Consider the following 16,506-nt stretch of genomic DNA (forward strand, 5'->3'; position numbering starts at 1 on the left):
TAAAAAATTTATGGGGGTTTTGTCCCCCCCATTGACATCTAAAGCCCCCCAAACCTTTGTGTACTTTCCAATTACTTTATTATTGTGGTACCATTAGTTAAACACGTTTTTAAAACTTTTTTTACCTCTTAGAATTTTTTCGATAAGCCAATTTTTATCGAGATGCGGCTTGTTTTTTAATATATTGACATACAAATTTTATGGGGGTTTTGTTCCTTTAAACCCCCAAATGTTTGTGTACGTTCCAATTAAACTACTATTGTGGTACAATTAGTTAAACACATTGTTTTTAATTTTGCCTCTTTGCTTCTTCTTTTTCAAAATATACCTAAAAATGCAAATTATAAATACATTTTCAGATTACTATAACAGGTCTCTATAATCGTACTTAACCATTATACAAATATGTGGTGGATTCGAAAAATATTTAAAATATCTCGATAAACACTGGCTTATCAAAAAAGTACTAGGAGGCAAAAAATTTATAGAAACATTGTGTTTAACTAATGGCGCCACAATAATAATTTAATTTGAACGTACACAAAAGTTTGGGGGGTGAGGGGTTTAGGGCATCAAAACCCTCATAAAATTTTATGGGGTGCTCAAGTTTCAGTTTAATCTTTTTTTAAATGTTGCTGCCATAAGGATGTTACATGTCCATTATCAATGAAAAATCTCTGAGAGTTTTCGATATATGAAAAAAATCGATTTTCATTTTGTAACTTTTTTTGTGTGAACTATTGTATATAGTTCATATATATATTGTAAGTGAGGTTCAATCAACCTATTTCTGACCTCAGAATCCGTGGTATGATGTATGACCAATCTGTTCGGGACACCCTGTATAATATGTACCTAGATATGACGCAGAATATTATATCAGCATGTAGTAAGCAACAAAAGTAAAATAACCCGTTCAAGCTTATTACATACTAATGTAACATTTATACATACATTTTTAACAGTGTGCAAATTATTCAAACAGTGCGAAATATTCACATAAAAATATAAAACATACTAACTAAGATAGGACTAACTTTGCAATTATTCTCCGTGGACAATAATTAAAACCGCTACAATGTGGCTACCAAACCACCATCCAAAATATGTCGCTAATATGCATTGGTTAAAGGATACAACAAAACAATGGATAGTCGTCAACAATTATAGTCCAAAACGATATCCCCAATGTTCTTGGAAATCATTTCCGATCCAGGTTACCTCCCCTGATGAAATCTGCTCAAGCGCTGCAGCAATCCTATATGGAATTAAATGTCCGATAGAGAAAGAATAATGGGTAAGTAAGCCAGATTCGCATTACCATAGTTTACCGGACATCATAGACAAATCTGGCAAATTTGAGCGTTCTCGTAAGATTTGGGTAGCCCTTATTAACAGAATCAGAACATACTATGGAAGATGTGCCGGGTTCCTCTACAGATATGATAAATATTGGTAAACTTCCCTCGCATTCTTCTGACTGCGGCGCTGTAGGTCAGACGGTCAAGCACATTATACGGGATTTACCACTCAGAGCATACAGAACCGACCCTAAGACTTTGTAATCGCAACCGAACGGTCAATAGAATATATAAAAGACCTGGACATCTGTTTCTGATGGAATGCATAGTGTGGAATGCATAAATCTAAATTTAATTCAATTGTCTACTTTGTGATGTAATCCATACAATACAAAAATACACATTTGCCTTTATGAAAATTACGAAGCGAATCGCAGAATCCAATAAACAGCAATAGTAACAAGGCGAGTGAAATAAGAAATATATGTAGTAGTAAATGATCTAAAATCCTTCACTAATACGAAATAATATTTAAAGTGAAGTAAAACCTCGAAAACTTCAAGTTGATTCTCAGTTAGAGTTGACTATTCCTAGTTCGAGTCAACTCCAATTAAAACGAGCAATAAAAGTTGATTTGAAAAATTTAATTCAACTTTTACTAGTTTGAGTTAACTATTTGTGGATCGATTTAGTAATAATGTTGACTATACGAGTATAATCTCACGTGTTTTTGATGCGTCTTTTTGTTTTGACCATTTTAGCTACTTATCATGATTTGAACATATAGGCCAGGAAATGAAGCTGAAAAAATGGCAAAACGTCGTATTTTTTCGTCCAGCATCGACTTGCATAAAAAATTTGGGATTAGGATCATTTTACCCTGTAGTTCATTTTCTATATTGAACCGTTTTACGGTTTTGGTTCTTTAATGGTGATAACTACCCCTAATTGTAAAAAAAATTATAAAATAACATTTTAAACTTTAAGATGGTCAACATTTGGTTTTCATTAATTAAATAATGATTGTTTTATGTTGTAGGATAGAATATTATAATATTTCAACTCTTAAAACCACTCTTGTTGAAGCAATATATAAAAAAAATATTTATCCTAAAAGAATAATTTCGGTTTGCATTGATTTGCATAGAAATTTGGGATTAGGATCATCTCACCCTGTACTTCACATTCTGTATCATGCACAAGGGCGTTGATTATTTTTAGGGGTGTATACTACCCCTTATTTTCAAAAATTATATAAAAACATTTTAAACTTTAATATGGGTAAAATTTTGTTTTGATTGGTTAAATAATGATTGTTTTATGCTTTAGGATATAATGTCATAATATATAAACCCAGAACAAGTGGGATTTCAGTATAACCCCAATTTTCAAAGGACCTAACCAATTTATTTATTTTAGTAAACACAACTGAATAATTCTACAAAAATTGTCAAAGCACATGTTATTTCCTTCGAACTGTAGAACACACTGGCGAGAAATCAACGAAATATACACACATACTCAAACACATGAGCAGATGTTTCTTCTTTTCTGTTGTCTTTCGATTTGAATGGAGAAAGTAGAATAAGTATATTATAACGTATTACTGCCAAAAAACCGATTCTGTGGTATCGTATACATTGAAAATTACACTTCCAAGCAGACTATTCGAATTTTTCGAAAAAAAAATTGTTTTATAAACATAGCTCCTTAATTTTTGATGATAAATAGTATACTGTACAACAAGAGAGAAAAAAGACATATTTCTCACGAGCGCAGAAGTTTGTTGGCACGAGCCAAGGCACGAGGCGAGTGCCGCAAATCAAGCGAGAGACAATTATGTCATTTTCTCTCGTGTTGTACACTGTACTTTTTCTATGGATGCGTTTTGTCAAGAGTTCAAACTTCAAAATTAAATAATTCAGGTGCTTTTAGGTATATTATATGCCTAAATTGAAATAAAATACATGCATATATATAGGTATTTAATATTCTTAATATTTATATACTTTATTTATTTAAAATTATAATTCACCACAGTTGAACAGTCTTAAAAGGTAATTTTTGATAAGTTTTGACAAGTTTGAACACATTTTGTTTGACAAAAATAATTGTGTTTGTATTGTGCATGTTACCATGGAAATGGCGATCATATGTATGTAAACCGGCGGTGAACCCGTGAGAAAAAATATTTCTCACTGCAATGGCTGACTTTTCTCACTGCCTGAGAAATTGTTCGTTTTGAATGTATGTAAGTAGTAAGAGAAGTTGCACATTGTATAGCATCCATAGAAAAAAGTTTTTTCACACATGATTTTGGCCAATTACAGGCCAACTGGTAACTCTGGCCCTCAGATAATTTTTCGGTAACCAATCAACTACCGGCGAATTTGTAACTAAATAAAGGTATAATCTTTTGGACTTGAAATAAACATATGGAAAATCTGTTTGCTTTTAAATTATCAGATGGATTTAAACAATTTATCATTTCTAAACATCTATAAATTGAATTTACAATTACTTGATAAAAACCAAGCTCGTGTAGAGCTATAATTCTATACTTGATGGAAATAATATTTATAACACATGTTAATGAAACACTATAATATTGTTTCAATTATTTTATTAAGATATTTCAATTTTTGCTATTTTTTATAGGTAAATATAATACAAATATAACGTTTTTAAGCAAACCAAGAAACATTCGGTTTAGATTTAAGGTATTAGATTTAATCAATGGTTTCGAATTCACTTGAAGGAAGTTTCGAGTTCGAGCAGGTCATGTAATAGAAAAGTTACGAATTGGCCGGTGTACATTTTGATTTGAAAATGTTTGTCATTAAAAGTTACGAGTTGGCGCGTGTCCAAGCAGCTACACCTCGCTAAATATTAATTGTAAAGAAAATCTATGCACAGATTAATTTTAGTTATTAAAAAAGATACAATTTAGTGCTCCACCATTTTTTTCTTATCTCTACTACTTTCGAAGGTATTTTGAAGGAAACGGTGAAAATTACGAAGCTGCAAAAAAATCATTTTATCGTTAAACCCCAATTTTTCTAAATTCTAAATAGGTAAAACTTCTTGGGTGTATTAATAATACATATATAAAAATACTTTTAAAGGCCGAAGATCAATTTTAATTAGGAGGGTTGTTTTCACTGATTTTTTCGTAGAAATACCTAGTTATATACCGACCGACCTTATTTTGATCATAAGTCGCTCAATTTTTATGCTATGTAGAAAAGGTCTAATTTGTTTAGAAAAGGTTTTTTTCGAAAGGTCTAATTGTATACCTGAAAAAAAATTCTGCAAGTTTTCCTCGAAAAATTAGTTTTTCCGTTATTTGGCTTTGAATATTTTGGCTAACCTTTAACTCAGTATCTCAGTTTGTATTGGTTGTAGAAAAATTATAAAAAAAGAATTGTGTTTAGGTTTCTATAAGATACAATTTTTAAAGCTAAAGTTTTTTTTTATTAAATGTATATTTTTTGAGTTATTCTCAAAAAACCCTCTAAAAAGTCGATTTTTTCGTCGAAAAACTGTTATTTTTAACAGCGAATACCTCAAAAAATATTAATTGATGGATTCGACCGTTACTTGATGGAAGTTCATTTTATCTAACAATAAAACACTGCAAACGTTTGTTTTTTATACTTCCACAAAATGTATTACAACTAAGTGACTACAGCTGTTTCGGCAGAGTGCCTTTCTCAAGTGATATAGTTTACAACGTGTTTGCCTTTTTAAGTCTTTAACTGAAGAGGTTTAGGACTGGGGAGCTGTTTGTCTCGAGTTGGTCATTCGGAATTATATCTGTATTTTTCAATTTATTAGTTTCCATAGATTCTAAAAAAGATTGCTTAAGGCCTTTATTTTGGATGTCCTGAATTTGAAACTCTTCAGCTAACGAAGATGATTTTTAAAAGATTTGGACTGCCACCGATCCCTTTATGAAACTTTATCCGCACGTTTATGCCTCCAATATTCTAAAGCTGAAAAATATTTTTTCTACGAGCGTGCAAAAATGTCTACTTTCGCGCATGCATTTTAGTTTAGAAAGTTTCACTTTTCCGCACGCGTGTTACTTTTCCGCACGCGGTTTTTACTTTTCCGCACTCGTGTTAATTTAGATATGTTAATATGGCCTTAAAGTAATTATAATACATGCAATAAACTAATATTTAGATATTATTTACTAATTTATTTCAAATATATCTTATTGTGTTCCTGTTTTAACGAAATTAACGCGACAATTCGATGAAATAAAATTATTTTGACATAATAGTCGAAAGTCAAATCGGTAGACAATAACAGTCGTTTTGAATCATCGTCATGGAAACCAAGATCGTCGTCATGCTAACTAATTATATTGAAAGTTTGGTTTTGACAACCTTGTCAAAGAATTAATTTGTGTATGTATTTTCATATTAATTAAATTAATTGATTAAGATTTGGTAATTTTTTAAAGACTCTTATAAAAAATATTGTTCCTAACTCTTGCAGAAAGTCTCTTTTCCGCACTCGACTGCTTGCGGAACTCCCGCTTCGCGTCGTTCGGCAAACTGCAGTCGCGTGCGGAAAAGAATGACTTTCTGCACTTGTTAGGAAAATAACTATAGATCACTGAAATATTAAATCGCTAATGCCAGTAGTTTTGTTTCATCACGGGACATGGGAATTCGGCCATGTAAATGATTCATTTAATTTGTAATCTGGATATTGATTTACGGGATTCTACTCTATGTATTTTGTCTCTATGTATGTCATCATAGGCTTGTCGAAAATCTACAAATATTTGATAGGTATCCGTGTCGTGCTTCCAGGCTTTAGCTAATATTTGTTTCAAAAATCCACAAGACTAAAGAAAATAAACAACGAAATACCGAAAACTATATGGAAACGCTCAGAAGAAGGAACATAAACACAATATCCAATGTGAAATTTTTATCAGAAAATTAAAAGGGATAGAAAATACATACAACATTGCAATACTATATTATATAATATTTTTAATATGATACTAATGAATTATTTTGAAACTGTTAAATTTATACTTACATTCAATAACAGCAGGTTGGCACACTTGTTCAGAAATTTCTTTGTCAATTTGCTTCCACACCTTCAATCCTTCCAATACGGTGGAATTTAAACATTCTCTAATATCGTTATTGCCCACATCGACGCACTCTTCAAAATAAGGTTTAGCTGAGCAACGTAGCCTTAATAGCTCTGCTGGCGGCATCAATGGGAAAATTAAAATTTGGTTGAAGTGATAGGCATCTATTGATTTATTTTTTAGGCATCCTTCATAAACCTCGTTAGTGTGATTCTAAAAACTTCATTGATCAAATTACTGGATTCAATCAGAAAAAGCCTAATGACTTATGCTCGAATTATATTCACCAAAAATAAACAAATCATGACATTTAGTCCATGTGGTGAGACCGCTCGGCGCTCCCGTCTGAAAAAATTTCTGATTCGGTTTCGTTGTGGATTCCTATTCAAATATGTCCCATTTAAAAAAATCTGAAGGGCGCCGGGCGGAATTTTTGGGCAGACATTGTTTAAACAATTTTTTTAAACAAATACAAAAGTTCATCTCTTTTTGACCCGAAAAATATTTTATTGGGTTTTTTGGGTCATTCTACACAAGAAAGTATGGTGTAAGTTTTCTCAAAAATTGATTATTTTCGGGTTTTAGACGATTTTAATCTGAAAAATGCGAAAATACGCATTTTTAAGGCTTAAACACACATATATTTAAATAAGTATTTTTAAGATTGGCAAGTACTTAAATTGTACTTTTCATTCATTTTCAAGATTATGTAGGGTTATCGGATCAGCTTAATTTGGACCGCCGTTTTTTAATTGTTAATTATGCGTGTCCATCCGATATTTTTGCCGGTGCGGCACGCTCGATTTCAAAAATCTCCTATTTTCCTGCTAAAGATATATTTTTAGATTATTTGGGACATTTTAAATAAAATATGTTTTTTGTTATTTTTCGAAAAAGTTAATAGCATTAACTTTAAAAATTTGATTTTTAAATTCTAAAAATGCGAAAATGCGCATTTTATGCGCATTTTAGGATCTTAAATCGCTTATAACTTTAAAACTATTAACTTTTGAAAAAATGTCAAGACACCTATTTCATTTAGAATGACCCAAAGAATCGAGAAAATATATTTTTCGTAGGAAAGTAGGAGATTTTTGGAAATAGTGCGCGCCGCACCGGCAATAAAATCGGATGGACACGCATAAATAACAATTAAATAATAACGTTGTAAATTAAAGGTAGACTCCATCAATCTGCAGAATCTTGAAAATGAATGTTTAAACTACATATTAATTACTTGGCAACCTCAAAAATACTAATTTAAATATGAGGTTTTTAAGCCTTTAAAATGCGTATTTTCGCATTTTTCAGATTTTAAATCAAATATAACTCGAAAATTATCAATAATTTTTCCATCCTACCAAGCAACAAAAAAAATACTTTTCATGTCTAAAAAAGGCGATCTTTTGAATTTGTTTAAAAAAATTGTTTAAACAATTTCTGCCCAAAAATTCTGCCTGGCATCCTTCAGATTTGTTTAAAGGGGACATTTTTGAATAGGAATTCACAAGGAAACCGAATCCGAAATTTTTTTAGACGGCAGCGATCTTACGCATGGACTAATTATTTTTTATAATTAATAATTAATTTTCTTAATTAATTTTTGTTTCTGGTCATTACAGCTACAATTCCTAAATAAGGAATATGACATTCCATTTGTAAATAAGATAACCTTATTTATCCTGGTCAAAAAATATCGAATACTTGCATTTTGTATTTTTTTTTAATTATCAGTATATATTTGTTTTAATGAGGCGAAGTAACAGGCATGGATCCCCCGTACCAAAAAAAAGTTGATTAATAGCAAGCTCAAAATTCGTTAATAGCTTAACGGTTCTAGTCGGACAAACTTTGATGCTCGGGAACACTGGAACAGTGGAAGTTTTTGAATGACAAAACTTCCAATTGATGTGTTACTTTTTCATTAAACTCTCATGCAAAAATCAGACTGATATTTATCACTCACATACTTCCAGTCATTTGACATGTTCTACCTGTCGGACTTAGTAAAATACCCAGTTGATGATAAATGCCAGTCTGATTTTTGCATGAGAATTTAATGAAAGGGTAACAAATCAGTAAAAATCAAAAAAGAGAATATAAACCACAGCCCATTTAATACAAAGATAATAAAGGAAAAATCATATTTGATGACCAAGAAATATTAAAACGATGGAAACAATATTTTGATGAATTATTAAACGGGGAGTACACAAATAATCAAAATGAAGAAGACACAGATGATGGAAATGACGAACACATAAATCACGATGATGAAGGATACACAGACGAAATAATGAATATGCAAAAAGACAGTACGGAAGATCTAGCACCATCCCTAAATGAAGTTGAAATTATTATTAAGAATCTAAAAAACTATAAATGTCCTGGAAGTGATTCTACATATAACAGCGGAAATGTTAAAATATGGAGGAGCGCAGCTGACAGACAAAATACACAAATTACTAAAAAACATATGGGAAAAGGAAGAACTACCAATGGAGTGGAAGCAAGCAGTGATATGTCCTCTTTATAAAAAGGGGGACAAAGCAGAATGTCAAAATTATAGGGGTGGGGCACTATTAAATATAATATATAAGATATTAGCAGTCCACATCAAAAACAAGCTAGCAAGAAGTCTTAACAATAGCATAGGTGAATACCAGTGTGGCTTTAGAAAAGGGAGAAGCACTATAGACAACGTATTTACTTTAAGAGAAATACAAGCTGAGAGCTATGAACATAATAAACCAAAAATGGCACTCTTCTTAGATTTTAAGCAAGCTTTTGATAGAATAAAAAGAAAAGAAATAATATAAAGCGTTAAAAAATCTAGAAGTTTCACAAAAAATAATAAGAATGATAAAGCTTACACTTACGAAAACAGAAAATAGAGTAAAAGTAAATAACAAACTAACAGAAAATTTCGAAGTGAAAGAAGGAGTACGACAGGGGGATCCGTTGTCATCACCGTTATTTAATGTGGTATTGGAAATGATAATAAAATATGCTAATATTAACAGATCAGGACATATATATCATAAAAATCATCAATGTTTGGCATTCGCGGATGATGTAGTAATTCTATCCAGAAGCAAGGAACAATTAAAAAAGGTAGTAGGACGACTAGAAAAGGCAGTTCGAGAAAAAGGGCTTTATATAAATGAAACAAAAACTAAGTACATGGAATGGACCGACAAAAAATTTGAACAAGGGCAATATTTAATGATAACAACGAATGAAGGAACAATGTATAAATTCGAAAAGGTAGGGACCTTATTTTCTAGTAGACCAAATATCCAGTAAGAAATACACAAAAGACTAATGTCAGGGAATCGTTGCATGTATGCATTCAATAGAATACTCAGAAGCAAAAATATATCCAAAGCAGCTAAATTAAGAACGTATAAAACTGTGATACGGCCAATAGTTATGTATGCCTTAGAAACCTGGACTATGACAAAAACCGAGCAATCAATGTTACAAGTATGGGAAAGAAAAATACTTAGAAGGATATTTGGGGGAAAAATAATCAACAATCAGTGGACACGAAGAACAAACAAGGAGTTAGAAGAATTGTATAAGGAGCCTAATATAATTGCAGTTGTAAGATCACAAAGACTTAGATGGTTAGGACATATCCAAAGAATGGCCCAAGTTAGAATGCCTAAAACCATGTTAAGCGCTACAATAGGTGGTAAAAAGAGAAAAGGAAGACCTAGGACCAGATGGAGCCATGAAGTTAATGATGACCTGAGGTATCTCAATGCAACAAATTGGAAAGAAAAAGCGAAGAACAAGCAAGAATAGAGGAAGATTGTAAACCAAGCCATGAGCCTGCTTGGCTCGAAGTGCTAATGTATATATATATATATATATAACAAATCAGTTGGAAGTTTTGTCCGACAAAATACATGTGACGTTTTTGTAGTCTGATGTTCCAAATTTTAAACCTCTTCCACAATTAACACTTCCCCTGTTCTAGTGTTCCCGTACATTAAAGTTTGTTCGACTAGACACCGTTAATGTAGACAAGCTGTATATAATAATACATAAATATTATGTACTACATATTATTATATATGTTTAGACCAGTTGGTTGTTAACCTCTCACTAGAACACAAGTACCTTGTGCAATTTTCGAGCAAGGATGAAATACATTCACATGTGATCTTTAGCCAAGCCGCACACCAAAGAAACATGAAACGAAAAACATGAAACATGAAACGAAAAACATGTTTCATGAAACTAAAACACTGCTAAGCAAATCTTAAAGTCCGCCTACCAATGAAACGAGTGTGATTCATGTTCATGACACATTTCTATTTTCGGAGAGTTTCATAAATGCCCGGACGTATATTTTTTAGCACTGTTTTATTTCCATGAAACGTAATTTACGTTTCATGTTTCTTTGATGTGCGGCCTGCCTTAAAATCTTAAGACATCGACTTTATGTCGACTACTTTTTAATATAGAATGTAACATTAATGTAACTTAGAGGTTTTTATACCTATTGAAGTGGCTGGTTAAAATTACTTGTACACTGGACGTTTACACTGATGATGGTCAGTTTGACCGAAAACGTTTTGTGCTTCCACTCCTTTGTGGATAAATTTTAAGAATTTTTAATAAATTCATATGCCTACATACAAAAGAAATGTTTACTTCATTCCACGTTGTTATATTGAAGGTATACAGCCAACTACAGGGTTTATCCCTGTTTAAAGTATTACTATATATCATTAACTAGACAACTCAAATAAAACAAGCATATCAGCCAGGCCGTGATGATTACTATAGGCGTTTATAGCCGAAGCCAGCCGAATGTGATATTGGTTAAGCGGATATACCATATTTATAATAAAATTTATATAAATATTTGCCAGAAAATTAATATTTTAACTATTTTATTGAAAAAATAAATAAAACACAAGATAAACAAAGTTTTCGTTGAAAATACTGAACTGTAACTTAACCTTACTGTTCCGTCTCCTAATAGTTTAGTTAATTTTGTTTTTCGATTTTATTTTACGATGTAAATTCATATCAGTAATTCTTAAAGTTTACGTAAATTAATTTCCAGAAATCTCTTAAAAGATTAAAATACATTCATTTTTACATATATTTCTGGGGAACATTTGTCATTTGTATCATAATCCTTCTCTTTAGAAAGTAGGTATTTGTAAATTAACAGTTAGGCGAGTCAAGCGGTTATTGTCAGCTTCTGAGAAGGACAGTGATGACGATTTTGTAATTACGTTTTTCGTAAGGAGAAATTGTGTGGGACAGACTGACATTTTTGTGTTCCTCACCATCAGGGATTTCTGGTGGGAAGTCATTGTGGGAAGTCAGTAGCCAGCGAAAATTAGATTTGTAAATATGTATAGTAATCAATAAATAGTTCTATCGAAAATTGTCGTCGTGTATAATTTTAATTTGCTAAAGTAATATTTTATAGCACGTATACTAACTACTCACGGTACACTAATCGTGGGTCAAGACATGGTCCTTCGAGCCGGATGTAATTATTGGTTATCGTGTCGTATTTGAAGACCTGAGAGTAGTTATTGTCGAAAAAAAAAGAAGGGTTTAAGTTTTAACTGCATAGATAAGAGTCGACCATACGTAGCATTGTGATAAACCTAATAGTCGGATTGAGAATATTGTTCGAGAATCACGTAGTTTTTGTTGTTTGATCTACACCTTCTTCCTCTCTCTCACCATATAGTGGAGGCCAAAACCTGCACCAGCATGAATGCATTTCAGTTAGAAAAATAAAAGAAACAAAAAAACAGTAAAATCTTGTATAAAGGTATATTTAAAAACCCTCAAAAGGGCCATATCAAAATCACGTAACTAGTTTTCGACTGGTTTACCAGTCATCATCAGTGCTTACCTAAAATAAGAATGATAAAGCTTACACTTACGAAAACAGAAAATAGAGTAAAAGTAAATAACAAACTAACAGAAAATTTCGAAGTGAAAGAAGGAGTACGACAGGGGGATCCGTTGTCATCACTGTAAGTTAATGTGGTATTGGAAATGATAATAAAAGATGCTAATATTAACAGATCAGGACATATATATATATAATAAAAATCATCAATGTTTGGCATTCGCGGATGATGTAGTAATTCTATCCAGAAGCAAAGTACAATTAAAAGAGGTAGTAGGACGACTAGAAAAGGCAGCTCGAGAAAAAGGACTTTATATAAATGAAACAAAAACTAAGTACATGGAATGGACCGACAAAAAATTTGAACAAGGGCAATATTTAATGATAACAACGAATGAAGGAACAATGTATAAATTTGAAAAGGTAGAGAGATTTGAATATTTAGGGACCTTATTTTCTAGTAGACCAAATATCCGGGAAGAAATACACAAAAAACTAATGTCAGGGAATCGTTGCATGTATGCATTCAATAGAATACTCTGTAGCAAAAATATATCCAAAGCAGCTAAATTAAGAACGTATAAAACTGTGATACGACCAATAGTTACGTATGCCTTTGAAACCTGGACTATGACAAAAACTGAGCAATCAATGTTACAAGTATGGGAAAGAAAAATTCTTAGAAGGATATTTGGGGGAAAAATAATCAACAATCAGTGGACACGAAGAACAAACAGGGAGTTAGAAGAATTGTATAAGGAGCCTAATATAATTGCAGTTGTAAGATCACAAAGACTTAGATGGTTAGGACATATCCAAAGAATGGCCCAAGTTAGAATGCCTAAAATCATGTTAAGCGTTACAATAGGTTTTAAAAAGAGAAAAGGAAGACCTAGGACCAGATGGAGCCATGAAGTTAATGATGACCTGAGGTATCTCAATGCAACCAATTGGAAAGAAAAAGCGAAGAACAGGCAAGAATGGAGGAATATTGTAAACCAAGCCATGAGCCTGCTTGGCTCGAAGTGCTAATGTATATATATAACAAATCAGTTGGAAGTTCTGTCCGACAAAATACATGTGACGTTTTCGTAGTCTGACGTTCCAAATTTTAAAACTCTTCCACAATTAACACTTCCCCTGTTCTAGTGTTACCGTACATTAAAGTTTGTCCGACTAGACACCGTTAATGTAGACAAGCTGTATATAATAATACATAAATATTATGTACTACATATTATTATATATGTTTAGACCAGTTGGTTGTTAGCCTCTCACTAGAACACAAGTTCCTTGTGCAATTTTCGAGCAAGGATGAAATACATTCACATGTGATCTTTAGCCAAGCCGCACACCAAAGAAACATGAAACGAAAAACATGAAACATGAAACGAAAAACATGTTTCATGAAACTAAAACACTGCTAAACAAATCTTTAAAGGCCGCCCACCAATGAAACGAGTGTGATTCATGTTCATGACACATTTTTATTTTCGGAGAGTTTCATAAATGCCCGGACGTATATTTTTTTAGCACTGTTTTATTTCCATGAAACGTAATTTACGTTTCATGTTTCTTTGATGTGCGGCCTGCCTTAAAATCTTAAGACATCGACTTTATGTCGACTACTTTTTAACATAGAATGTAACATTAATGTAATTTAGAGGTTTTTACACCTATTGAAGTGGCTAGTTAAAATTACTTGTACACTGGACGTTTACACTGATGATGGTCAGTTTGACCGAAAACATTTTGTGCTTCCACTCCCTTGTGGATAAATTTTAAGAATTTTTAATAAATTCATATGCCTACATACAAAAGAAATGTTTACTTCATTCCACGTTGTTATATTGAAGGTATACAGCCAACTACAGGGTTTATCCCTTTTTAAAGTATTACTATATATCATTAACTAGACAACCCAAATAAAACAAGCAGATCAGCCAGGCCGTGATGATTACTATAGGCGTTTATAGCCGAAGCCAGCCGAATGTGATGTAGGTTAAGCGGATATACCATATTTATATTAATATATATAAATATTTGCCAGAAGATTAATATTTTAACTACTTTATTGAAAAAATAAATAAACACAAAATAAACAAAGTTTTCGTTGAAAATACTGAACTGTAACTTAACCTTACTGTTCCGTCTCCTAATAGTTTAGTTAATTTTGTTTTTCGATTTTATTTTACGATGTAAATTCATATCAGTAATTCTTAAAGTTTACGTAAATTAATTTCCAGAAATCTCTTAAAAGATTAAAATACATTCATTTTTACATATATTTCTGGGGAACATTTGTCATCTGTATCATATTCCTTCTCTTTAGAAAGTAGGTATTAGTAAATTAACAGTTAATCGAGTCAAGCGGTTATTGTCAGTTTCTGAGAAGGACAGTGATGACGATTTTGTAATTACGTTTTTCGCAAGGAGAAATTGTGTGGGACAGATTGACATTTTTGTGTTCCTCACCATCAGGGATTTCTGGTGGGAAGTAATTGTGGGAAGTCAGTAGCCAGCGAAAATTAGATTTGTAAATATTTATAGTAATCAATAAATAGTTCCAGCGATAATTGTCGTCGTGTATTATTTTAATTTGCTAATGTAATATTTTATAGCACGTATACTCACTACTCACGGTACACTAATCGTGGGTCAAGACATGGTCCTTCGAGCCGGATGTAATTATTGGTTTTCGTGTCGTATTTGAAGACCTGAGAGTAGTCGAAGTAGATTGTCGAAAAAAAAAAGAACTTTTTATTTTATAGTGATTTATCGCTTTAATCAAAATAAAGTGAACATTCGAATAGCAGTGGTGCTATAAAACCGTAGTGAAGTGTCTCAAGAATACATCTTTTCGTCGGAATTCTCAAGGATTCATCACACATCGTCGTCATACTCCTCGTCATACTCATAACAACGGTCATCATAGCATCAAATCAAATGTGAGCTGTCATCACCAGAAGTCTCGAAAGTCACTAGATAGATAGATAGATAGATATGTTTATTGTTTCTAATGAAAAATCATATAACAAGAGGTTGAGTACAAATTATTACACATAAATAGTCGACGCTTAATGGAGATTTAGTTACAATTATTCATTTAATATAAATGAACGCAATCTGAGTGCATTAATAAAAAATGTACACAGTTCCTTAATCTCAGTGGGAGAATGGGTTGTATTTAAAAACAGAAAAAAGCTCTCGGTATTCTCTACAAATGATCGAATAAGGGGTGATCTAAAACACGAGTATAATGGACATTCCAACAAAATGTGGGAAAGAGTCTCTAATTTGTGTAAATTACATATTGAACAATTTTCAGTTTGGTCGATGTGATACGAAATCCCTTTATAATAAAATTTTATGTAAAGTTTAGAGCAAAGTCTGATTTGTGAATAAAGTCTTGTAATATATATGGGAGTTTTTATTTGTAACGAAAGTCACTAATTCAAAGTAAGTCATTTGAACCACTCAATTAATCCATTATTTTTAATATATTCCTGTTACTACTCATAAAAATTTATATCCCCTCTATTTCGAGTTTGCTTAAAATTAATTATTATGAATTTAAACTGATCATATAATTTAAATTATTTGTATTACCGTTTTGTGAGTTTTTGGTTTTCGGTTATTTGTTTTTATTTTTATTTATATATATATTATAAAAATTTATAATGACTAAAAAAGTAATTAAAGCCCTTAATGTCAAACGAGGAAATGCCAAGCGATCTTTAACGGTATATAAAATTTTTTTAAATAAATACAATCCTGAAAAAGATTTTCCAAGCTTAGAAAAACGTTTAGAATTTGAGAAACAATATTATAAAGCATACGCAATCGCTACAAATATTTTGTCGGATCCGATTACGGAAAAATTAAAATCGTCAACTTTAGATGATACACCGCCAGAACCAATATTTTCTAGCGTTCCTTCATCGTCGTCGTCGGCGGAAATACAATCTGCAAATAATATTGCATTAATTGCTCCTGTAACAAATATTTTTGCAACAAATTTTCCTGCAGCATCTCTTTCAAGTAAAGTGGAACCCCGATAACCCGGAATTCCGGCTAACCCGGACCGATTTTCATCAGATAAACATTTTGATTTTCAGTATTTTGTATTTTGACAACGACACCCGAATAGTTAATTATCAGATAAACATTTCAACAATAAAAATGTATGT

General features: G+C 31.9%; 1 protein-coding gene across 2 annotated transcripts in view; it reads right to left on the reverse strand.

Annotated features, from left to right (window-relative positions):
• The window catches only part of LOC114341845 (uncharacterized), a 77,425-nt gene that overhangs the window by 49,498 nt on the left and 11,421 nt on the right, over positions 1–16,506 (reverse strand). For both annotated transcript variants that reach the window (XM_028292655.2, XM_028292654.2), the window contains exon 3: positions 6,363–6,633. In XM_028292655.2, the coding sequence (XP_028148456.1) occupies positions 6,363–6,633 (271 nt within the window). The remainder of the gene's footprint in view (positions 1–6,362; positions 6,634–16,506) is intronic.

This window comes from Diabrotica virgifera, chromosome 4 (genome assembly GCF_917563875.1).
Source record: "Diabrotica virgifera virgifera chromosome 4, PGI_DIABVI_V3a".
Lineage (NCBI taxonomy): Eukaryota > Metazoa > Arthropoda > Insecta > Coleoptera > Chrysomelidae > Diabrotica > Diabrotica virgifera.